This window comes from Carettochelys insculpta, chromosome 6 (assembly GCF_033958435.1).
Source record: "Carettochelys insculpta isolate YL-2023 chromosome 6, ASM3395843v1, whole genome shotgun sequence".
In the NCBI taxonomy this organism is placed as follows: domain Eukaryota; kingdom Metazoa; phylum Chordata; order Testudines; family Carettochelyidae; genus Carettochelys; species Carettochelys insculpta.
The window spans coordinates 68,369,429-68,396,025 of NC_134142.1; the positions used below are offsets into that span (position 1 = coordinate 68,369,429).

General features: G+C 45.1%; 1 protein-coding gene across 1 annotated transcript in view; it reads right to left on the reverse strand.

Annotated features, from left to right (window-relative positions):
• GALNT16 (polypeptide N-acetylgalactosaminyltransferase 16) overlaps nucleotides 1-21,058 on the reverse strand; it is a 127,625-nt gene extending 106,567 nt beyond the window's left edge. The window contains exon 1 of the mRNA XM_074997183.1: nucleotides 20,744-21,058. Within this exon, the coding sequence (XP_074853284.1) occupies nucleotides 20,744-20,935 (192 nt within the window). The 5' untranslated portion in view covers nucleotides 20,936-21,058. The remainder of the gene's footprint in view (nucleotides 1-20,743) is intronic.
• Nucleotides 21,059-26,597: the final 5,539 nt, after the last annotated feature.

Consider the following 26,597-nt stretch of genomic DNA (forward strand, 5'->3'; position numbering starts at 1 on the left):
TAAAAGGTAGGATTTCTAAATGTCCCCTCCTTGGTCTAAGTGTTCCCATGGGTGCCAGTGATAGAACTCCCACTGACTTCAATGGGAGCAGAGTTAGGTTAATCTGGAGCGCTTCTGCAAAATTTCACGAACAGCCATGTGGAGCCCCATTTTAAGTTCCATGAAGTCAGTGAGCAATTTTTACATTACCCTTTAAAATAGTAATAACTTTTCAAATTAGAAGACTCATCAATTACTCCTCATTGCTGTGCACTAGATTTCAGCTACATGAGTCCAGTAAGCTAAACTTAATTTCTTTCCACTGAGATATAGCAGTAAAAGAATTACACCTTTTAAACTCTGGCGAATAGCTCTGCGTTTAGAATGTTGCAATACTGAGAGCCCTTGTCTGATTCATACAAAGCTAAACTACTAAATTTGAGTGAGATTTTCCTTTGGTAGTATATTTACCACCCCCGCCCCCACAGGCAGGGCTTGGGGAAGTGGTAAACATGTTTTATTAAAGAGTTGCAGCTAAGATTGTACTAATCCAGGGGTGAGCAAACTTTCAGCACATGTAAGAAAATAAGTAGGTAGCATGTAAAAAAATATTAATTGGTGTATAAATGTGAATACACAGACATAAACATGGAAACGTATTTCAACATTTTAATGAGATAGATGGACTGGAGACCCTGCAGCTGGTCATTCTGCATCCCCCTTATGAAATTTCACACATACTCCGAGGGGACCCACCCCCCACTTTGCACACCCCTGTGCTGCTCCCTAAAGTTTACATTTGAACCTTTTAGGAGCAATATGTTTTTCAGGGTGCAAATCTTTAAAATCTTCTCAACGTAGAACAGTCTTGTGGAACTATCCCAACTCAGAGACTAGCTATTTGCTGCACTGAATAAATAATGAACAATTAATGGTGTCAACCCAAAGAGCTCAGATGGAGCCTGTAACCTTGACTGTGGTCTCTAGCCACTGCCACAATACGTTTCAGTAGTAAATGACAACAGTGGTGAAATACAGACTTGTGCTCATATACAGAATCCCTATCCTACCGTATTAAAGAGAGAGATAACTATGCCCAAGCAGCATTTTTCTAATTAAAAACTCATTGCAAATGGCATAAACTGACTCAAAGCTCTATGGTTGTACATTTAGGTAAATAAGCCTCTCCTTGACACCTTCTTCTTATGCAGACACCACTTCAAACACACCTGACATGACTCACTGTTGCTCATCTTGTTACAGTCAAGAGCAAAGAACTTTCACCTTGTAACACAGGCAGCAGAGACAATGGATTTGGAATACCAGACCCAAAAGCACTAACTCTGGAGACATGAGCTCCTTTTATCTGAAACACTGGAACCTTTCACATCTCAAGGGGGACATATTTTTTTTTCAAATGGACTGTAAATAATCCAAAGTCTGCCTAAATTCTAGCACAGAGATGTCAATCAAATGATCTGCAAGACAGACACATGAAAATTAAATCAATGGCATCTGCCAGTGCTCATCACTTTTTGTGAAACAGGCCTGGAAACTTTCTGTGCTGTTCATTTCTCAGATGTAAAATATAATGATACTCACTACCTCTGTAAAGCCTTTTTTCGAGGAAATCTTCATGCAAACTTGTAAGTGCAACACGGCATTATGTTAGTGATAAGCAAATACTGAAGTACATAAAAAAAAAAAAAAAAAAAAACTTACCACCTCCTGGAATTATTGCTCCATGAACTACTGCTGACTGCCAATAAATAATCTACAATGATCAGAAAACAGTAATACAGGTTGAACATCTCTGGGCTAGCAACATCCATAATCCTGCATGATTTTCGTTAGACGGAGGACCACTTACCATGGGTGTGGCCAAGGTTCCTGTGGTCCCATAAAGTTTGTTTACAGCCACCAGTCCTGGCTCTCAGTGTTCTGTGCTGTTTTTTTAGCTGTAATTTACCACAAAATGTCTTCTAAGAGCCCAGTGATTAGTGGAAGTGCTGGTAATGTACTGGACAATATCAACCTCCCACGGTCTGGCAAATTCTCTCATCTGGCACCAGTGTGGTCCCCAGAGTGTTTGACGAGAGCTGAACTTCAGATGATTATACACCTTGAGACACTAAGAGTCTATCTACACAGCAGGCAGACACTGCAGCTGGTCAATGCCAACTGACTGGGGCTGACAGGACTTGGGCTGCAGAGCTGTACCACTGCTGTGTATCCAAGCATAGCCTGGAGTCCTGACTCTAGGACCCTGCAATGTAGAAGGGTCCTAGAGTTCAGGCTCCAGCCCCAGGCTGATGTCTACACTGCAAAGAAATAGCTCCACAGTCTCAGTCCAGGTCAGCTGAGGACATCCTGGATGTCTCTTTGCTGTGTATATGTATCCTTTGGTTCCTGCTGTAATGTTCTGTTACATGCCAATTACCACCAGCTAATGTAATAAATCAAAAGCTACAGGCACCTAGTTTCAAATTTCCATATACATAAACTAGTGCTTTCTGATTACAGGTCCAGTAACCATTTGTACATTTAACGCTGTAAAAGAACAGTCCCTCTGACACTGTACTAAAGCTGGCATTTACATTCTCCCAGAGTAAGCCATGCCACAATCACTGAGCCCTGAGATGATACCTGAAGGCCAATGGCATGCCAGGAACTAGACACGTTGGTCTGCTCCAGCACAAATGGACCAGATGCCAATGGTAGCAGGCCTGTAGAGATTCCTCTTGAACAGAGAGTATTTTAAAATAGATTAAAATATATTAGATAACATGTTTTTAAGCATGACATTTTCTCAGCTTAGCCATGGCCTTAGAGCAGAAGGATAGCTTTGCAATTCAGGCACCAGACTGAGCCTCAGGCAAGTTTAGTCCTATTGCTTACTCTGTGACAGAATTCTTGAATTCCTCTGACACGATGCTTACTCCCGGCTCCCCAGACGTAAGGCGAGGAGATGAATATTCCCTTTCCCCCCATTTCTTGTATGCTTTGTCAATGCAGATTATAAATGGCGGGGGAGGCAGGTACAGAAGTTCTCTATTGCACATAGCACAAGGCAGCCCCCAGTCATGATGCTCGAAAACCAGTTTCTACGAAAAGGGATCCAAAAGAGATTCTAAAATCCACAAAAAACATAAAAGTGAAGATGAAGAATATCTACAAATAAGCCACACAAATATATGGGAAATACAAACATATTATATATATATATAATTTGCAGGGCAGCTCATCTACTTTGTAATTTTTTATGTCTAACATTTATTTTTCACACTGCCAATCCAAACTTTACCTTTATATTCTACAACATTTCCAGTGATGATGGCCTGGCATTTACTTAGAAGAGACATACTGAACAATTGATACCTTTAGATAAAAGAAAATTCTGATCCAACATATAAAAATCTTTCCCACTGAGATTCATCTGCCTTATTCAGGTCTGGAAAGATACACACTTTTTGCTCTTATTTCAAAACAGCCTTCTGCTTCCATGCTTCCTAATTCTCTCCTTTTCACAGAGCTATAAAATCCAAATGAAAACTTTACACCAGTCTGTGAAGGTAGGCACAGCATTGTAAGACTTAGGCCCGTGGAATTCTGGAGGACTCCAGGAGAACGAGGTAAGAAAACTGATGATGCAATATGGATTCTAAATGATCTGTCACAAGACTTGATTTTAGGGTGTGCTGTGGCACTTAATAAATAAATATTGCACACTGTAGCATTATATTCCAAGAGTCCAATTTTGCTGTCACACACATTAGGGAGTTTTTAGACTGTCCTTTTGCAGTCCAGGGAGTCTGTTTTTCAATATGGGTGAAGATTCTTCCACAGTTTTATTTAATTAAGAGCTGCACATTTTAAATGAAATGGTTCAGTGCTAAAATTCCACTGAACTGCAACTAAAACTCAGCTATAAACACTAAGGTAAGATTGTGTGCTCTCTCTCTAGGAAGAGGCTAGCCAGATACAGCCCACAGGCTGCATCCAGTCCACCCAGCCTTTTAATCCTGCCCACAGGGGAGAGCTTCTGGTGCTGCCCCTGTCCCCAGCAAAAGTCTCTCAGGTCCCATTGGCCAGTTTCTGGAGAGATTTTACTGGGGGCAGGGACAGTGCACAAAACTGGCCAATGGGAGCTGAGAGATTTTGTTGGGGGCAGGGGGCCACGAGTGAAACTGGCCAATGAAAACAGATTTTGTTGTGGCGGCAAGGCAGTGCAGCACAATTTCTCAGGTCCCATTGGCCGGTTGTTGGCCAGCAGGAGCTGAGAGATTTTGCCGGGGGGTGAGGGCAGCCCGTCAGGCCCTCCACCTCAGCTCAGAAAACCCCATGGAACAGCCAGTGGGCTGAGGATGCTGACAGGCAGGGAAGCTGCTTAGGTAAGTACCTCCCAGCCAGAGCCTGCCTCTGGCATCACACTTCAGCTCCCTCCCAGACCCTTTACATTCTCCTATAACCCTCCCCAAGGCCAGAATACTGTTCCTGCCCCCATACCCCCTCCCAGGCCCTGCACCCCAATACCCTGACCCAGGTCACAACCCCCTCCTTCACCCAAACTCCCTTTCAGATCCCACACACTCCCTGGCATCTCAGACTTTTATCGTGAAGTGCCTTCTGCACCCAACTTCCATCCCAGACCCCACACTCCCCCATAGAAGAGTACATCCCTTGCTCACTTACCAAAATCTTGGCGTGCCCACCCCCATCAAAAATTATTGCCCAGCCATGGTCTAGGAGGTGCATGGGAGAAGCCTGGGAGATGGCCGGCACAAGGGTGGCTTAGGTTCCCTTTGTGCCCTCTGGAATCTGGGGCTTGTAGGAGAGGGGGTCAGGTTGACACCTATGCGGCTGCTCTGCATTATGTCAGACTCTTATGGGAAGATCTGCACCCCAGAATCTCTGTAACAGAATGCAGACTGGGAAATCCATTCCAACACACACCGCCATGCACCCCTGCAAGTTGCCATACTCAGGCGTTTGCACAAGGCCATCTGACCGCCTTGCAGTGCCAGTGTTGAAGACTTCTCCTGCAACTGACTGCAACTGCAAAAGGACGACTTATAGGAAATCTGACATGGTGTTGTCACTGGTTAGCCACTCAAAGAGCATCTGATGCAGTAGCTGCAAGGAGAATGAAAAGGAGAAAAGGGTAGAAAATATAATTGCCCCCTTCTCTTTCAACAGACAGAGATAATAAGTTTTTATCCATTCCTGCACCTAATTTATACAGTCGCTTGGCAGACATTTAGAAGAGGAAAGATGTACAACAAGCCATTCCCCTTTAAAGCTTAACACAACAGGATAATTCCTTATCTAACAAGAAAGGGGGTGGGGGAATGAGATGAGCTGGGATAAATTAAGTGGACTGAATCCCCATTAACTCAGACATAAAAATTCAAACTGGCGAGACGATTCATCTAAGTGAGCCCACATGCATTCGATCCCTCAGAAGATGTCCAATCAGCATGTTGTCCCAGCAAGTTCCACCAGGGAAAGCTCTTAGCGCTGGCTGTGCTGATGACTTTAACAGAGGTGAAAAGCGGGAAGCCATCCCAGCAAAGCTGTGTCCCAAAGGGTGTGCCCCATGCAGAGCCACTCATTCCAGCCAACAGTTTTGCTTTTCAGCTCACAGCACAGATTTCTTTGGCTATACGATGGAGCATGAAGAAGTTAACTACAGAACTCGTTTAATTACAAAGAGCAGGTCGACACTGGGAGCAAAGTCAAACTAAGTTACACAACTACAACTATCTGAATAGTGTAGCTGGAGCTGACATAACTTAGTTCAACTTCCTACACAGAGTGACAAGAGAAACTCTCCTGTCAACTTCCCTTATTCCCGAGAGCAGGAGCGCAAGCAGCACTCAGTTTAGTGCATCTCTACTAGACCCACTACACTGAGGTCTGGGAGATTGATCTCCAGAGCATCGATCTCCTGGGAAGTGAAGCTAACCTAAGCTTAAGTTACCTAAGCAAACCAGCAAGGTTTCACTACTTCTTTGTGTGGTTGCGTTTAATCGGTAGTATGTAGTGTAAAAATGGTTTGTCTATTTTCATGTAAAATTATTATGAATGGACTAACATATAAAGTATTGTCGGATGCAACATGCATACACATAGGGGGCTGTTTTTTGCAAAATTAACTTATGTCATAATTTGACTATTGCCGTTATCTTCAGACTTCTCCACATACAAAAACCCTGTACTGAAGTGGGATGTTGGCCAATGTTCCCTCTAACCTTTTCCAGATGGGTGGAGACTTCCATCCATATGCAGAGTAAATTTTTATGTGCACTCAGGCATGTGCGAATGTGCACCCCCAGTAGAAACAAAACCAAGCTGTGAGTACTCTGCTAATCAGCTGGACAGTGTTGGAATGTCTCCTGAGCAATTGCACAAGCACACAGCTTACAGGAGACGCTGGTGGCAGCTTGTATGGGGATGGGGTTGAGTTAAAGCTTGAGTTAAAACAACTCAGTGGATGCTACTATAACTGTACTGCAGAGTAGACACAGACTAGCTCCCCTGAAGTGCCACTAGGGCTTAAATGCCTTTCCCTACTTCCCTCCCACCATGTGCCCACAACATCTCCCATAATGCACTTGGAAAGAATTCCTAGAGCAGATCATTTTAGTTCAGTGCAAAGAACGATGGGCTATGGGTCCTGGAAGCGTTAAATCCTGTCACACAAGTGAGTGCAGCACCAGTGCGGACACAGCAGCTGAAGTGCGATTTCAGAGTAGAGCCACTCCCACATGAGCTAGGCTAAATTAAGAGACAAATGTATCTCAGACGTAGATGACTTGAACGAACCCACAGGAAGACATACTTTCATAGAATGCTAGGACTGGAAGGGACCTCGAGAGGCCATCGAGTCCAGCCCCCTGCTCCAATGGCAGGACCAAGTACTGTCTAAACCATCCCTGATAGACATCTATCTAACCTGTTCTTAAATATCTCCAGTGATGGAGATTCCACAACCTCCCTTGGCAATTTATTCCACTGTTTGACAACCCTGACAGTTAGGAACTTTTTCCTAATGTCCAACCTAAACCACCTGTGCTGCCATTTAAGTCCATTGCCTCTTTTTCTATCCTCAGAAGCCAAAAAGAACAAGTTTTCTCCCTCCTCCTTATGACACCCTTTTAGATACCTGAAAGCCGCTATCAAGTCACCCCTCAATCTTCTCTTTTCCAAACTAAACAAGCCCAGTTCTTTCAGCCTTTCTTCATAGGTCACATTCACTATACCTTTAATCATTCTTGTTGCTCTTTTCTGGACCCTCTCTAATTTTTTCCACATCTTTCTTGAACTGCGGTGCCCAGAACTGGACACAATACTCCAGCTGAGGCCTAACCAGCGCAGAGTAGAGTAGAGTCTTCTGTGGAAGACTCTAAGACATTACAAACCCTGGTATTATATTGTTTTAGAAATGGAATGTTATCATGGAATTAACTACTGTGATGCTGTGCTATATACATATGCCATAAGTTATTTTAGATCACACACAACTTCAACTTTGCTAATTTGAGTACTTTACCATTGCTACAATTCTCCAATGACATTTCTTATGAAAAATAGATGTGAAAAAGAAATTAAGATATGGAATCATTCACTCTCCAGAGAACCCCTTTCCTGCAAGCTAAAACTTTGGAGCCCTGCACTCATCTCTTTACAAAATGCACACAAGCCTCAACACATTCACTGTGCCATTCACTAGCTTTCCCGCCACGCAGGGAAGTTAGCCAAGCACTTTGAGGTGGGTGAGATAACTCCACTTAAAACACTCTGCACATGAACAGTGCAATTTGCAGTGCCTCACAACTGAGTCTATCAAAAAGAATTTAAGGGAACTTTCAAAGACACCCCTCATCACTATGACTCTCTCCCTGGCTAACTTTCAATCCCCATCAATTTCAAAGCAAGGTAGTTTAAAAAAAAAAAGAAAGAAACTTTAATTTGTATTATGAGGAAAATAAATTCCCCCATTCTCCCAGTGCCCCAAAATAACAGTTTTAAACCTTTAAAATGATTATTACGAACAATAAATAGTTGTTTGCACAGAGACCAAGACTAGAAATAAAAGGTGACAAATTTGAAAAGTTAGAAGAAATTGTAAACAAAGGGCTGGTAATGGAAAACCTCATGCAACCTTAATAATGTGGTCACTATTGGCCATGATATAATTAAATGAGAAAGTCCAACTTTGCCCAAACCACTCAGAGACTTTTTGGAGGCCAAGTATTCAGAGAATCAAATCTTACAACTAACAGCCCTGCCAGAATACAAGAGAAAAGTCTAACGTTGCCTCTTCAGGGCACTGGAACCATTTCTCTGCAGACAGACAACCCTCTCCTCTTTTCTTTGAGGGCAGAAAGTAGCACAGAGCTAAGAAACAGACACATCTGCTAGATTTGCATTACCCAATTCAAAAGAACATGGCAGAAATCAGAGCAGAAAGGATCCCTCACTAAGCAGTCAAAAGACAGCAATTCCAAAGGGTACATGCAGCTGTCTATCGAACAGCTTGGTTCAATCAGCACTGGAAAACTACCTGTGTTCTGAAACCACGTCACAGCATGGGCAATTTCTCTGCATAGATGGGGCCCTGCAGACTGACGACTCTCTCTTTCTTCCTCTCTTTTAATGTAAGCACAGACACACGCACAAAGACCTCTATCTCACTGTCTAAATAAATCAGGGGTGAGCAAAGTCCAGGGCGGTGCATCCCCTAAGGGGGCACGAAATTTTGTAAGAGGGGCTTAGCAAGATTGGCTGCTGAGCCTCAGGCTCATTCACCTCAGTACAAGTGTTGAAATACATTACTCTTTTTCTGTGTGTGTTCATATTTATATAGCAATTAGTAAAGTTTTTACATTCTGCATACTTATTCCTTTACACGTGCCAAAAGGTTGGTTGGTTGGTTTTTTTCATATGAACATTACCAAACTTTCCGTCGGTTTGCATTACAGTGAACTGACTGGGCGGCCCTGTTAATTGCAGGGACAAAAACGAGGAGCCCAATGTAAAAAGTTTGGTCACTCCTGGTCTAAACAACAGAAACAGCTTCACACACAACCTGGCCCTTCATGCACAACCTGGCCGCGGGAGCAACAGTGGGAACGGCCAGATTTTCCTTCTCCGGATAAAAATTCAAAAATAAGAAGAAGAAAAAAAATAGAAACCAACAGATGCTCACAAAAGTGAAAGTGTGCTCTATCACAATGAACAGTACAAACATACTCACAAGTGTGTAAGCTTTACCAGTCAGTCACTCCTCAACTGTCAGGCTTCTGAATGCAGTCCTCAGCTTTCCACACAGCTCTGTCAAAGCACTTCATTCCTGGCCTGCAGCAACCTCTGCTCTTCTGCAGCTGAATTACCATCTGCTACCCCACCCCCAGCTTTGCTAGAGCACCTCAATCCTGATTTGCAGTAGCTTCCCACATTAGAGGCGCTAAAGCTTACAACAGTCATACTAGGTGGTGTAATGGTTTGGGATGTAAACATCCCAATATAAGCTGTTAAAAGCCAGGCAAAATTTGTAATTTCTCTTCCACATGAAACCCCAGCATTTCAGAATTTGTTATTCCAAACACAACAACAACAACAATCTCATGAAATGATTAAAAAAAGAAAAGGTCAAGTCAATCATAATATTCCCTTTTAAGAAAACTGAAATATTTCATTCCGACTTTGTCATTTTCACAATACAATTTAGAACGTAAAATACGTTGACACAAAAACTCTTCTCTAAACAAAAAAGTTCCATTCCGAGAAGGTTCAAATGTTTGAACTACTACAAAATACTTTCCCAGACCTTGCTTCTCAAAATGAAATTTAGTTAAAAAAAAAAAAATCAATGCTTTTCTGTGCTGGTACTTGCTGCACCATGGAAGCCCCAGCTGCAGGGTTTGGGGACAGTCTGGGAGCCAGCTGAGTATCGCACCTCAGAATTCCAGCTGCAAGATTATCTGTGAGGGTGTGGGAGCTGGCTGAGTACCGGCTCTTTTTTTTTCCCAAACAAGAAAAGCACTGATAAAAATAAACATGCTTTCGTGCAAAATTCTGATTTCAATGAAACTGGATTTTCCAGTGCAAAAAGCCCTGCTGAAAAAAGTTTTGACCAGCTCTAACCCTGCTGAAGTGTACACTGGCAACGTCCAGACAGATAGCTTCCAGGGGGAGAGCACTTACCGGTGAACTGTTCTTGTGACGCCCAACAGACGCTCACATAGTAACCAGCCTCATGCAGGTCCTTTCACCTGAAGATCTGAAGGCACTTCAAACCCATTCATGAACTAAGTCGCACAGCAGCTCCATTTTATAGATGGGAAAACTGAGGTACAGAATAGTTGTAAGTGACTTATCCACAGTCACAGACCAACTAAGATTAGAAGCAAGGTCTCCTGAGTCCCAGGCCCATGCCTTAAATACAAAACAATCCTTTCTTTCTACCTACCTGAGGTACAAGTTCAGAACTATCAGTTCACACCAGGGACAACTGATGAAGGAGGACACAAGACCACTGCGCACACGTGACTCCCCCCCACACCACCCCTAGCCTAGGAGAAGGCTGGGACAACACCACCTCTTCCCTGCCCTGGCTCTGAGTGCAAGAGAATGAGAGGAAAAAGAGGGGAATGGCTACCAAATTAAGACCAACTAGATCCTGGGACACGAAGAACTTCTAAGAAGATGGGATCTAGAAAAGCTCCAGTGGTGTGAAGGCATTTTGCAACAGTTCCCAGGATAAAGAGAACAGGCCACGTCAGCCTCTCCTTTAGAAAGTTCTTTTATCCATTACCAGGGTAGATGCTAGTTCCAGCCACTGAAATCCCACCAATCCAGTTCGGTAGAAAAAGACAAAGACACAAGTAAGAACAGTAACAAATGGCCAGAATATTTTTTCATTCTCTACATAACTGACACTTGTACTCCCTTTTTGCTGGCCTATTTTTCCAGCAAGGATAATTAAGTCATATATCAGACCTGGGAAGCTCCCCAACAATGACAACCACCATACAGCTCTGTTCTGATGGAAGAGATTTATTTTCTTGTCCTGACTTCATCTTCAGGCATATGGTAATACATACCCTCTCTCAGACAGAAGCCAGGCTTCACTTCGCAGGGCTTGCAAGCAGCTCTGATAAGAGCAAAAGAACAGCCACAATGGGTCAAACCGAACGTCTGTCTCCTCAATATCCTGCCTTCCAACCACAGCCAACGTCAGATGCTTCAACAGGAATGAACGTAACAGGTGTCATCAAGTGGCCGATTCTCTAGCTGGGTCTACACTACAGAGTTCGGTCAACAGAAGAGGCCTTCTGTAGGCAAAACTAGGGAGCGTCCACACAAACACGTTCTGTCAAGAGTCTGTTGACAGAACCCAGCAATTTTCCCAGCAGAGTTCTGTCTTGTACAGTCAAGACATAGTGCCTCTGTTGACAGATTATGTCGACAAAAAAAATAGTGTAGAGGCTCTAGGGAGCCCTCTGTTTGCAGAGCTTCCAGTTAGCTGTTCTGTCCACCAAAGGCTAGGCAGTCTGGCTGCTCTCTATTGACAGAGGACATCGACAGGTGGAGGATGTGTTCTGTTGACAGAGGTTCTGTTGGGAAATATCTGTCACAGTGACTTCTGTCAACAGAACTCTGTCGTGTAGACACAGCTTCTGTGTTTCTACTAGTAACAACTATGTTCTTGCAGGGTATGGCTCTTTAAAAGAACCAAGGAGTTGAGAATACTCCCCTTTAGCTATCACCCAAACAGGGTTGTAAGGGAAAGTGGAAAGCTCACTGGACTCTGATGTTTGCAGATGCATTGTTAGATTTTAGTTTAGTACTGTGATCTCTTATTGGGGCCGCTCTGCAGGCTGAGGCAAAGATTAGCTGGAAAGTGTCACCTGGGATGTGGCTGAGTATTATTGAACTCCTAGCTGCTTAAATCTTGGAACAACTGATAAATGTGTTTCCTGCCCCTTAGGCAACCACCTACTTTGGTGGAAAGCATCAGAGCAGGGATCCTCCTTCTGTTCCATGTTTGTCCAGCAGCTAGCACTACAGGTTCTGGTCCATGACTAGTATTCCTAGGTGTTGCCACAATGCACATAAATAAATAAAAATAATAATATAGGGTTAACTTTAGGAGCCCCTCATGAAAACAAAAAAAAATATTGAAAAAAAAAAATGCCCCAGACTCCCCAAGTACAGAACATTTTTATAACTACCTAGCCACTCAAATTCAGAATTAAGGTACTAAGGGAACCCTTCAGATACAGCTCACAGGATTTTTTGTAATTACTGTGAAGAGTTTTTTTTTTTATTTATTTTACTTTAATTTTTTTTAAGCCCCAGGTGTACCACTGGAACAAATTAGATACGAAAATAATTTTCTTCCATTTAGACAAGTAGCATTCCCACTGTTGCAAAACATAAACACTGTAAATAAAATATAAATCTGTCAAACTCTTACAGAATCTTGCTTACGCAGTAACGCTCCCAGAGATGCATTTATCAACCATCTTTATTCTACAGAACTGGCACAGTGCACTCACCTGTGGTTTGTGAGATACATCCAAAGGACAGCAGAAACCGCGAGCATCATGGGCCTTGCCGCAACAGGAATATACACAACCATTAAGTGTTAGAGACATTGTCCCCTGCAGTGAATATCTGCCTATAATAAATCACAGACTTCCATGGGCCTTCCCACAAGGTGAGTTTTCAACCTCCTCTGAAAGGCAGCCAGCTGCTTTTGGAATGAAATGCAACAGCACACAGATCTGCAGGACAGCAAATGCAGTATACTTTATGCAACCGAAGCCACAAGGAGAATTTAATTACACAGACAGATTTAATGTTCTGCAGAAATTTCTAGTACATCTACTCTTGCAAAAAGATGCTGTGGAGACACGAATAATGCCTAGGACAGCTCAGGGACTTATTTTCACAGCTCACCAATGTCACTGGACAGAGCTCTGCAAGCTGAGATGGATGGTCCTTAAGCCAAGGACTCTGGGAATGGAAGCCTGGTAAGGAACTGCCTTGAACAAAGAGTGTGACTTATTAAGTCAAGTTTTAGCCATTAGAAAGTGTGTTTGATTTGTCTGTTTGTAACCCTTTCTAGTTTTACTTTTCCTACTTGGCATCATTTAACCCATACCTTGTTAATAAATTTGTTCATTTATTATAATGAAAAACAAGTGAGGGCTGTACATGAGGGGAAGAGCGATATTAACTCCAGTTAATTAAAAAAAAATCCTGATGAATCTATTGTCTCTTTAAAAGCACTAATGGAGTTGATAACATCTCTGCGTGTTCCAGAAAAGGGCTGCACACTGCAGACCACATGGACTTGGGAAAATTCAGTAGCGGGGAACCAGGGAGATCATCTTGCCAGGAGTAACCAGAGTGGGGCTGTTGTGCTGCAGACAGGCTGCTGGAGTTAGCGCACTGAACTAAAGAGAATAGACCAGCAGCAGACTGGCAGAAGAACAAAGGGAGTGAACTAACCTGTTTGGTGTTGGAGACCAGCCTGCAATAAATACCATATTCCCCAAATGAGAAGCTGGTAAACTCGGGTTACTCACACTTATCCTCAACTACATTACTGGAGTAAACCCAAAGAAGGGGAAAATGCTCTTCTGAGCCCTCTGATGTACAGGGAAGAACCCCCCCTCATATCCAAATGATAAAGGCACTCTGAGGTATACTGGCTGAATTGTGGGCAGCAGAGTTCGCAACACTTGTAGAATCACAGAACACTAGAACTGGAAGGGACTTTAAGAGGTCATCGAGTCCAGTCCCCTGCCCTCATGGCAGGACCAAATATCAGCCAGAACATCCCCGATAACCCACTCTTAAATAACTCCAGTAATGGAGATTCCACAACTTCCCTAGGCAACTTATTCCAGTGTTTAATCACCCTGACAAAGGTTTTCCTAATATCCAACCTAAACCTCCGTTGCTGCAGTTTAAGCCCATGGCTCCTTGTCATATCATCAGAAGCCAAGGAGAGCAATTTTTCTCCCGGCTCCTTGTAACACTCTTTTAGGTACTTGTAAACCACTGTCATGTCCCCTCTCAGTTGTCTCTTCTTCAAACTAAACAAGCCCATTTCTTTCAGTCTTCCCTCTTAGCTCATGTTCTCTAGTCCTTTAATCATTCTTGTTGTTCTCTGGACCTTCTCCAATTTCTCCACATCTTTCTTAATAGGTGGTGCCCAGAACTGGACATAATACTCCGAGTCCCCATCAGGGCAGAGTAGAGCAGAAAAATGACTTCTTGTATCTTCCTCGCAACACTCTTGTTAATACATCCCAGAATCATGTTCACTTTTTTTTCCCAACAGCATCACACTATTGACTTATATTTAGCTTGTGCTCCAAGATTATGTACTGATCAGTCTACATTCACCCAGGACTTGGACTCTTGAAGATGGCTCTCATGGTTTTCTGTGTCTTCTGGTGAATTAGCTAAGAAAGGAAGAATTTGAGACCCAAACCACAGGTCTCCATCAACACAAGCCAGTTTCTAGAACATGGAATGTGTGACCAGATGCACATGACAACCAGACAACGCCTCCTGCAAGCTGATTCTAGCAAGACCCTTCTTCAGGACAACATTGTATTCTAGCAAGAGGAAGCCCCCATGAACTCTGCAAAATTCTTCTTTCCATCAGCAACACAGGAGTAGAAATAAAATGAAACACACCCCAGGAAAATCAGAAAAAAACATCTATATTTCAGAAGACATTGAAAATTATGAGCTGTTCAAAGGTTTGCACAAAAGCCTGAACTGTTTTGGGTTCTCTCACAAGCCAGAGTCTATTTTCTAGAACATAGGTTATACAGGAATGAAAATTCAATGACCAGTCTTTGAGACATCAAATACGAGAGTGGTGACTGTCACTTTATGATCATATATGATGCAAATCATTTTGTATCAACCCAATGTAGTAAAAGAAGAAACTTGGTTAAATTCTTAAACCGGACAACAAGGTAAATTATTGACTATTGGTGAGCAAGTCACAAATTAGTTAGGAAGAATCAAAAATCTATGGAAATGAGATTACCCCCAGCAGAAGAGGCTGCTTTTATGACCCTCTGATATATCTTTAGTTATTAGCTAGTATCTCCCCAGCAGGACATAAAATAAAACCTGTATTTCATGAGCATGGCAAAATGCCACTACAAGCAGCTCTTTTCTCTCCTAGTTATTTTATTTATTTATTTGGGAGCCTTCTGCATTCACATAGCTACGGCACTGAAACTGACAAGAACAGCCTTCAGGCAGAACACGCAAGCCTAGAAAGCCCAGTGAGATAGACTCCTCTGTAGAATAAAAAAAGAGTGCCTATCGATTCATGAAAGATGCAGTTTATCCCAGCTGCGAGTGAAATATCATATCTGGTTTTTGACAGCGGCAAAGAAAGATGTGGGGGGACATGACCATTCCACTGTCAGGGAGCTTAGCTGGAACCTATCATCTCATCAGCTGGAAACAGCTGGTTCAGATGTGTGAAGTGTAATGAGTTTGAAGGTACCAGGTCGAGCAGGGATCATTATAAAATGCACACATACACTCTATTTCCCCAATAGTGTATTAGGAAAAAAAAACTGGTTGTCAATAGCATGGCTAAGTTACACTTAAATCTATCAGGATCTGAAAGTTGTAAGAGGATAGTAAAGGGAGATTTGGGGAAATGGTCTTAGAGCTATAATGGAGGACTAGGAGTCAGACCTACGACCTTTGCCCGACTCTTTCTTAATTCACTATGTGCCCTCAGTCAAGTCTCTTAACCTCTAAGCCACACTTTCTCCATCTGTAAAATTGGAATGACACTGGATAGGGGGCTATATTATCCCACAATGGGTGGTGCAGGTTAATCCACCACTGTTGGCGGATTATTTTGAAATCGTCTGGTGGAAGGAGAGAAGAAGGGTAAATGATGTCTTAACAAACAACAACAGGGGAGATGTAATGTTTAGGCTAGTCAAAATTAATATTGATTAATGGAAAATGGAAATGGATCCAAGGCCTTATGTCTCAGGCTCTCTTTCTACCATACCAAGAAGAAATAGGATTTTACAAAAGTAAGCGGATGCAACATATTAACAACAATGAAATGTATCAGCTGTAGAATAGTCTCCTATGGGATGTGCAGGACATTGCTTAGACCTACGTATAAAATCAGACAGGACATAAGCATGGGAGAATAAAACATAGGGAAGACTCGTGTACCAACCCCACAGGGCAGACGAGATCACCCAACAAATCCTTTCTATGTCGATGTTCATCACTTTCTATCAGTGCTCTAGCTGAACTGCCCTTGTAACGCTCCAGAAATTTCACACGTGCTGAATTATTAAAGGTGGCTGCACTAGGCCTACATCATCACCATCGCCACGCAGTGAACCAGCAGTGGGGCTCCACTTTCAAAACCTGTGCACCAGCCACATACCGGAAAGACAGGCATGTGCTGGATGACAATGGTCTTACTCTCCTCAACAGGCTTGCATGTGGGAGTGCCGACTTTACGTGGCATAAGTAGCTTTCTAAATCTTTTGGGAAGGGATGCAAGATGTTTGGGCCCTGTCCATCCCAGAGCTGGAAAAGGTAAATGATTAACCCATTTAAATTCAGCCAGTAAATATTGCCAAGAATCCTTTGATCACCTGCTTTAAAGCTTCTGTATAAGAGAAGCCTAAAGGGAACAGAAAGCAACATCCCACTGGGGAGGAAGAGACAGGAAGGCAAATTTATCGGACTGCGGTTTTTCAGAAAAGCCCAAATGATGCGAGAGAGAGAGCGTGCCAGGGGGAGCAACGGGCAGGAGCCCCAGGACTACTCCTAACAAATGTACCACATTGGTAAACCTTAAAAATAAATGTCCAGGGCTGTGCTATTTGCTCCTTCCTTGAGAGAAACCAGGGGTGCTTGTTTGCTCAGGTCACATGAAACCCAGTCGAGCAGCTCAGCTGATTAGATTCTGATTCCTTCTCAACTTGCAAATTATTTAAAAGAGTGGTCACAGAGAATGTGGTTTGGGTGACCTTTAATCCCCTCCGTACTACTCTAGGTTAATCAAGCTGTGATAGGGTCATGCCACGCAGGAAGGCTTCATCCTATAAGAGAATAGCATCCACTGCCCTTCTGGACAACTGCAGTCATAAAGATGGATTTCCATGGTCACCCCAACACGCTGCTCTGTACTAGCCTATTTGAGATTGGTGCAGGACCCCCCCACTACACTACAGCATCTCTAAGGATGCCATCTCCCCTTTTTGCAAGCTGCCCATTTACACACACTTCATCACTACACAGTGGTGCAGAATTCTGTGAGGACTCTGCATGTGAGGGAGCTTTGGATTTTTTGGGTTGTATTTAATATTAAATAATAAAAGAAACGCCACACCAAGCACTTGCCTGTGGTCCTAGGGCTGTATTTTGGTCCCCCCACTCCTAGAGGAACAACTGCCAGCTATCTGCAGACCATTTGTGGTCTTTGGAGAGGAAATGCAGAGAGTCAAACACACAAGAGTTGAGTTTTGCCTGTAACTAGAGCAGATTTTTCCTAGTTCATCTACATAATTACTTCAAAAAGGAAAACAGCTTTGCAGATGATTTTCAATGCTGACCTAATCAGTCTGTTCAGTTTTTTAAAACCTGAGGTGCTCAATCTGTTGATTTCAGTGGGAGAAAACCAAGGATAACTTTCGTCTCAGAGAGGCCAAATTTTGAAGCTTCTGTGACTTGAACAGGAATTTGAATATCCAACCTTATCTAGTCTAAGGAATTTCTTGGAACTCCATCACTGTAGCATCTGACCTACCACTAATGATTAGGGCTGATACAGAGGTTTGCATAGCAGACTCAAAACTGTAAACACCTAAGTTTGAAATTCAGGCCCATACTGGCCATAAGAAATCAAGCAGTTATTTAGTGGCCTTGGTACATGCTCTTTTTCCATTTAGTCAGCTGTAGGTTTTACCTGGAGGGATTTCAAAAAAAGAGAGAGTCCTGTAAAATCCCCAAAGACATTTTTCTAGACATGTGATTCACCCGGGATTTACCATGGCATACTGTGGGGGCACGAGCCAAAGGAGAGATTTGCAGACAAAGGCAGCAAAAAGAGGGCTTAGGCTCTTAATCACATTATGAGGAATTCAGAATAAAAACCCAGATGCCAACCGAAAAACCAGAGGTATATCTGGATCTGGAGATAAACTGTGTGGCTCACCTTAACAGAGGAACAGTGGGCCAAATCAAAGCTACAGAACCCAGACCCACGAGCTTTGGAAAAGTTACCAGCCAATAGCAAAGCCTAGCAATCAAATAGTACTAGAATTGCTTATTATGGAAAATAGTTAACTCATACCAGAGCTGAAGACACTACAGCCCCAGAAACCATATTTCTCTATATGAGCACCTTCTGTTCCCCTATGAAAGCAATATATCCCTTGAAAAATCATAACCTACTGCAGGAATGCACGTCAAAACCTCCTATTCTCCCACTTCTCTTCCCCCTCCCATGCCAGATTGGCTCCTTCTCTGCCTCACCTCTTCCCAGAGCTGTCTCTAGCAATCCACGAGACTGCTACAAATGGAACTGACTGCTTGTTATTCAGATTCCATCACAGTAAGTCCCGTTACCTTCTCACCGTGGTGCCAAATCACCAAAAAGTAATGCCACTGTAGGGGATCGCATCAGCCAGAACACAGTATTTGATTGGCTCGATTCATACAAGAGCAGACAGAACATTTTGGAAATTACACTGTAGTAAATAACTTGAGAAACACGGTCACTCAGAAGATTCATCTGCTTCCATAGTCCTGCCTCCTTGGACACTGTGCATTGCAGAGGCCAGGAAGGAGTAGTCTATATACCATACTGCCCTGTCAGTGAGTTGCATTACAGAGAGTTTCACCTTCCTCTCTCCCATTACTTATTATTGGCCACTACTGGATACAGGCATCTGGGGTAGACCATAGAATACTTGATCTGGAATGGACTGGAGAGGTCATTGAATACAGTTCCCTACTGTCACATCAGGACCAAGCACCAGCTAGGATACCCTGATAGATGTTTATCCACCTTGCTCTTAAATATCTCCAGCAATTGAAAGATTCCCCTCCCTAGGCAACTTATTCCAATATTTAACTACGCTAACAGTTAGGAAGTTTTTCCTAACATCCAGACCTAAACCTCTTGCTAGAATTTAAGCCCATTTCTTCTTGTCCTATCCTCAGAGGCTAAAGATAATAATTTTTCCCTATTCCTTCTAACACCCTTTTTGGTACTTGAAAGCTGTTATCAGAGACCAGTATGTTAGCGAATCCTATCACCCCAGTTACACAGGGGATGGAGAAGCAAAGGCAGCATTACACCTCTGTATTCATCCAGTTGACAAATCCCCATTTTTTACAATGACAATACTCTGTGATACGCCACTCATAATGCCTTATTTTAACAGTCATGACTCAACATACACAAATTGTGTTGATGATAAGCAGTACTATGTCAACGAGCATGCGCCCCTACATACCACACACTAGTAATATAGTAAGACTTGGCCCTGTCACAGCATCTTCCCTCTGGGGGTTTCGAGGGGCTCTGCAAACTGGAAGGCGTGGAGCCACCGGCCCTTTGGAAAGGTAGCTAGGTATGACTATCCTCCTTTTACAGCTGGAGAAACTAAGGTATTGGCCAAAGCTCCCAAACAAGTCATTAAGCCAAGCCAAGCACCCTAGCGCCCAGGTTCCTGTTCTAACAATCACACCACGCTGCTTCTGTTCCTTTCCAGGGCTGTGTAATCAGATGATTCACAGACAAACACGAACAATGACACATCTTTCAATTTCCCAGCCGTTTTGCCCAGGTTGCCGCTGGGGATGGGCTGAAGGGAGTTTTTGACTTGGGGACTTGTAACATATCTCGCAGTAAAGAGGGGCTCTCTCTCATTACCACGTCGCCTGAAAGAGCTGAAGGGCTGTTACCTCCCCGAAGACAGGGAGACCGGGAACTCCCCTTGACCCCGCTGCCAAAGCCCCGGGCACCCCAGCAGAAGGGCTGAGCAAGTCCCTTAGATGCAATGCCGCAGATCACAGAGGTGGGAGGCAGGGAGCCGGTCTGGGTGCAGGCAGGGCCCCCTGCCCCTCCGGCCTCCCCGGGAGGGCCCCGAAGCAGGAGGCTAAGAGCGGACAGCGTCCTCTGGCGCACGTCGGGGTGAACTTCCCAGCGGGCGCGCTGGGCTCCGCTCTCTCCTTAGGGGGCTCAGCAGCGAGCTGCGCATGCAGCGGGCCACACGGCAGGGAGCACTGCACCGTCCCCGTCCCGCCCCAGCCCCCGCCCCCACCCGCCGAGCCAGGCTCGCGCAGCCCGGCACCTACAGGACTGTTTGGTGCAAACGCAGAGACCCTTCCGGCCCCAGCTGAACCACGCGGCTAGGAGACCGCGCCGCAAGCCCAACTGCAGGTTCACGCCGCTCCCCCCTCCCCGACCCCGTGGCAGCCCAGCACCGGGCGGAGGCGCTGAGCCCGGCCAGCCGGCCCCGCTCGGCAGCAGCCTCGGGAGCGGGCTCCGCAGTGGCGCGCGCTGCCATGGTGACACGCCAGCGGGCTCCAGAGCCCCAGTGCAAAGCGCACCCCCCCCCCATTCATTCACGGCCCCGGCAAACTCGCCCTGCCAGCGCGCCACGCAGCTGCCCCGCGCGTTCCGAGGCGACCCGCTCCCCGGGAGCCGCTCGCTTACGAGCAGGGGGCTGGTCCCCGCTTCCCGCCGGCTCTCCGGCCGCGCGGCCGCCCTCTGCCCGCTCTTGCCGCCGCCGGGGGATCTGCTGGAGGCTGCTGCGTGAGGCTTGTTGTCCTGCCATAAGTAATAGAAAGTGCCCAGGATCCAGGCGACTGTCAGGATCGCAATGGCATTAGCCCGGATCCGCCTCATCCCGCAAGCCGCGGAGGCGCCTGGAGAAGGGGCGGCCAGGGGGTGGGCGGAGGAGAGGGTCAGGGCCGTGCGCCGGGGAGGGGGCTGCTGCGGAGCGAGAGGAGGCTTCTCTCGCCCTCTTTGGCCGGCTCCGCCGGGCACAGCTGTTTGTTTTAGCTCTGCTCTCGCCGCTCGGTCCTGCAGAGCAGAAAAAGGGAGCGGGAGCCGCCGGGTCCTAATGCCCTTTCTTCTCCGGCGGCCACAGCTGGGCTCCAACGTCTCCCAGAGCCAGCCGAGCCCGGGCGTGGCGCCTTGTGTGGGGTCGGGCGGGAGGCTCCGAGGGGGCTTCTCCTGCTCCGCTCGATACAGCCGGTTCCTCCCTTGCCTCTCCGGGTCGTTTGGCGGGGGTGGGGGAGTGTGGGGGTGTATTTTAGCCCTGGTGTTCTCGGGGCCGTGAGAGCTAAGGGTTAATGATCAACTGCAGCGAAGGCGGGGGGCGTTCAGACACGGGTCCTAGCGAGCGCACTGCCAGTTGCACAACGATCATTTGCAGAGGGGCGCCTGGGACCCATTTCCAACATGCACCAGCTCATTTACCTGGAACCATTGCAAATGAAGGGGCTGCAGAGCTGTGGTCCGTTAAGCCAGCTGCAAAGAGGAGAAGAGAACTAGCCTAATGCCCCACGGGCTGCTGATCCGACCTGGAGCTGACCACTGGTTGCTCTCCCCTGGGTACCTTTGGCACGCGGCTGTGCAGTCTGAGTCACACTCTGAGTCAGTGCTGCTTCAGCACACGCCCAGCATGCCGACAGGGGATGCTGGACTGCCGGCCCTGCTACCTTTCTGGAGAGGCATGAACCCAACCTCTTAAACTCCTCGTCCTGAGAGTTTCCATCATTCTTGCAAAAGGGATAGGGATTCAGTCCCTTGCCCTGGTCAGGTTCCACTGTGGGCCATTACATCCTGCCTGCTTACATTTCACTTTCAGCTGGCTGGAGCCAATTTTCTTCAACCTCTGTCCTGAAGCATAGGGGCTGGATATTGCTCTGCCCCCTGTTGAACATCCCTCCTGAACCATCTTTGCCAGATTTACATTGCTAGGTCCTGCAGTCACAGTTGCAGGTAGCAAGCAGGGAATCTCCTCCATTTGCCATGGTTGTAGATCTTCTGCGCTCAGGGAGCCCTGAGCATTCTTTCACTGATGATCACAAATGGTTTAAGGACCAGGGATTGTGCTATTTGAGCTATTTTTAGGGAGGAACATTCTTAGGCCAATTAATAACCCCCAGTTCCCCAAGCCCTTCTGGAGTACCCTTATTTACTGTAGAGCAACGAAGGGTCCTGTGGCACCTTATAGACTAACAGAAAAGTTAAGAGCATGAGCTTTCGTGAGTTAACTCACTTCTTCAGATGCTGGTTAACTGTGAGTTAACTTAAGTGAGTTAACTCACGAAAGCTCATGCTCTAAACTTTTCTGTTAGTCTATAAGGTGCCACAGGACACTTCGTTGCTCTACAGATCCAGACTAACACGGCTACCCCTCTGATACTTTATTTACTGTATGAACTCTTCAAGACACAGACCAGGCAGTAATATTTTCGTCCTCAGAGGGATAAATGAATTCACAGCATGTTCCAAACTACAGACCAGATCTCTTCTCCCCCAGAAAGAACACAGAGGATGAGTTTTGTAGAGTTTGAAAGACAGGAGTAGGCCGTGGTTTTGAAAGCTGTGCCTCCTCCCCCCAGATCCTTGCATAGTAAACAGAAGGTATTTTGCAGGAAAGGGCTGCTAGTTTTTCTAGCCGTGTCTACTGATGAGGTGGCTATTCTGTGCAATGGACTTCTATCCCATACTTATCATTGTGGTATATGACAGAGGAGGACCAGAGATCAGTAATATATGTAAAAGTTGTACCCAAGAGGCAGAAGAGCAGCATCCACACAAATGGGCATGAACGGGGAAGACAGCAAAACACACTGCCCTCCTCCCATTAGTGTATGCTGGTGTGGAGGTGGGGCAGATAACACCAGCCTTTTCCCAGTTCTGTCTTGGCTTGCTCCTTCAGTTGGGAGCATTGCTAGGAAAGCCATCCAAGCCAGTATGCTTGCCCTGGTTAGTTTAAGTTGATTGAACTTTCCTGCTTTTGCCAAGCACACTGCTTGTTCCCTCCCCAGCAACAAATCATTTAGAGTTTTCAGTCAGCTTCCCCAGTAACTGATTTCTTATGCTGCTTATCACTTACATTCAAGGACTCCTTCAGAGTACCAATATGTTAGTCTATAAGGTGCCACAAGACTTCTTGTTGTTCTCGAAGATGCAGACTAACACGGCTACCTCTCTATACTCTGCTATGCTGGTTCGTCATTTCCACAGCTCCTTGAGTCTGACCCTCTCTGCCTTATCCACCTCTTTCATAATCACAAACTTTTCCATTAGGTTATCCCAACATCTCCTCTTTTCCACTCACAATAAACCCAGCTTCCTAAATCTCTCTATAATTTGGATTCTTCAATGGCAGTATCATCTTAATAACACTAAGTCCCTTTGCATGGCAATAATCTCCTGTGGAAAGATACCCTTGGTGTATCCTATATGTAAGGGAGGATCTGTTAAGGCTGTACACGTTTATAGAATCATAGAATCATGGAACACTACGAACGGAAAGGGCCTCGAGAGGCCATCGAGTCCAGTCCCCTGCCCCGACGGCAGGACCGACCACTATCTACACCATGCCTGGTAGACATCTATCTAATCTGTTCTTAAATATCTCCAGCGAGGGAGATTCCACAACCTCCCTTGGCAACTTATTCCAGTACGTGACCACCCTGACAGTTAGGAGCTTTTTCCTAATGTCCAACCTAAACTTCCCTTGCTGCAGCTTAAGTCCATTGCCTCTTGTTCTCTCCTCAGAGGCCAAGAAGAACAAGTTTTCTCCCTCCTCCTTATGACTCCCTTTAAGATATCTGAAAACCGTTATCATGTCCCCCCTCAATCTTCTCTTTTCCAAGCTAAACAAGCCCAATTCTTTCAGCCTTTCTTCATAAGTCATGTTCTCCAGACCTTTTATCATTCTAGTTGCTCTTCTCTGGACCTTCTCTAATTTCTCCACATCTTTCTTGAATTGGGGTGCCCAGAACTGGACACAATATGCCAGCTGAGGCCTAACCAGCGCAGAGTAGAGAGGAAGAATGATTTCTCGTGTCTTGTTCACAACGCACCTGCTAATGCATCCCAGAATCATGTTTGCTTTTTTTGCAACAGCATCACACTATTGACTCATATTTAACTTGTGATCTACTAGAACCCCTAGATCCCTTTCTGCTGTACTCCTTCCTAGACAGTATTTTCCCATTCTGTAGGTGTGAAACAGATTATTCCTTCCTAAGTGCAGCACCTTACATTTATCTTTATTAAACTTCATCCTGCTTACTTCAGACCATTTCTCCAATTTATCTAGATCATTCTGAATTATGACCCTATCCTCCAATGTAGTTGCAACCCCTCCCAGCTTGGTATCATCTGCAAACTTAATAAGCATACTTTCTATGCCAATATCCAAATTGTTAATGAAGATATTGAACAGAACTGGTCCCAAAACAGACCCCTGCAGAACCCCACTTGTTATGCTTTTCCAGCAGGATTGAGCAGCATTAACAACTACTCTCTGGGTACGATTAGCCAGCCAGTTATGCACCCACCTTATTGCAGCCCCATTTAAGTTGGACTTGCCTAGTTTGTCGATAAGAATATTATGCGAGACCGTATCAAATGCTTTACTAAAGTCTAGGTATACCACATCCACTGCTTCTCCCTTATCTACGAGTCTCGTTATCGTGTCAAAAAAAGCTATCAGGTTGGTTTGACATGATTTGTTTTTTACAAAACCATGCTGGCTGTTCCCTATCACTTTACTACCTTCCAAGTGCTTGCAGATGACTTCCTTAACTACCTGCTCCATTACCTTTCCTGGCACACCATTACCTTTCCTGGCACACCACTTATATTTTGCCAGTACTCCTAGCAGTTTGCTATCTGTCAATAAAATCTAGTACTTTGTTTGTTATTAAAATCCCCATTAGTTATTGCTTAAAATTCCCACATAATGGGTCTGATTCTCCTCTGCCTTGGTTAGCCTGAGCTGAGTGAGTGTAAAATGCTCCCAGCTGGGTAAGAAAGTAGAAAAATTCTAAACTGGTAGTGTTTTATAGAGCTGAGAGTGATCACACATGGGGGAAAAAAGACAGTGGAGCACGAGACCTGTTTTTATTGAGAATTAACAACTGCACAATAATTTACTGGGTTGTACAGTCTGCCAATGGTATTACCAACAGCAGAGTTCAAGCCATTCAGCTAAAGCTGCAGCTGGTTCAAGATCACAAAGTTTTCTTTGGGAGCAACTGAACTTTGCCAGCACTCATTGTTGGCTACTAATGAGTCCCTTTTATTAAAGTGACTCTCTCCAGCTGCAGGCAATGGGGCACCAGGATTTAAAAACAAAAAAACAAAACCTTGAAATGCACACATGCTGCTCCCATTCATTACTCTGTTGAGATCACATCATGTGACTCCTAAGACAGTCTCCAGTATTGATCAGTTCAGTGGGTGACATGAAGATAAGAATTCTATCAGGACTGTCACAGTTTCAACGCAACTGCATGTGTATTGCCCTGGCCTGTCAGGTCTCAAGTCTCCAGCCATCTGTAGTCTCTGGGCAGGGACCTTTGTCCCAGTCCCTTCTGAGCAGCGGTTTAGTGGCCGCAGATCCCTCTGTCCCATGCTGTGATATCCTCAGCAAGCCAGTCTGTCTAATGGCTGGTGTCTGTGTGTTGTTTTCCCTGCACAGACTATCGCCAGTGCATTGCCAGCGGTTACAACTGGCCACTCAGCTCTTTCTCAATCAGCACATTTTTTCATACAGTAAAAGCATTATAGAAAAAAAGAAAGACTTAAATACACACACAACATGCCAAGAGTCACTCACCAGTTTTATGAGTCCCTAGTAGTCCAAACTCCTTCCACCCATTCTAGAAGAAGTGCCACCCTTCAAACTCAGCCTTTTTATACCACAAGATCTTTGTCTGAGTCTCTGGAAAAACCAGCCTGAACAAGCAGATGCAACCCCCCTGACAGAGAGGTGCGGATCGAGGGGGGCACTTCTCTTGAGTTGTTCACAAACCCAGGAGGTAATCACCACCCCACATACTCCAGATTTACTTCCAGGAGGAGCTGTGATAACCTTCTCCCATGCAAGGGAACACAGTGACGTTGAAACCATTCATACAGTTAACACGCTTGTCCCCAAAGAGGCAACATGGGGCTGTACAATCTGCCACACAGCTTTACCTGTGGCGGCTGTGATACGTTAGCTGCTGCAGGGCTCTGTGAGTACTATTATTAGTCGTTAAGCCAGGGTTCACCATGGTCCTCAGGAGCCCAGGTTTAGAATGCACTAATCAAACCTGAGGGTTCCTCCCCTTCACCACAGCACTCCTCGCTATGAAGAGTAAGGGAAGTCCAGGGGAGAGTTTCTTCCATCAACCTTCTACCGTGGGGCCATGCTGGAAATTTGACTTAAGGTATGTCAACTCCAGCTGGGCAATTCTTACAGCTGGAGTTTTGTATCCTAGGTTGAATTTCTTTTGTAGTCTAGTTCTGGCCTCAGAAGGCCACCTGCCATGAG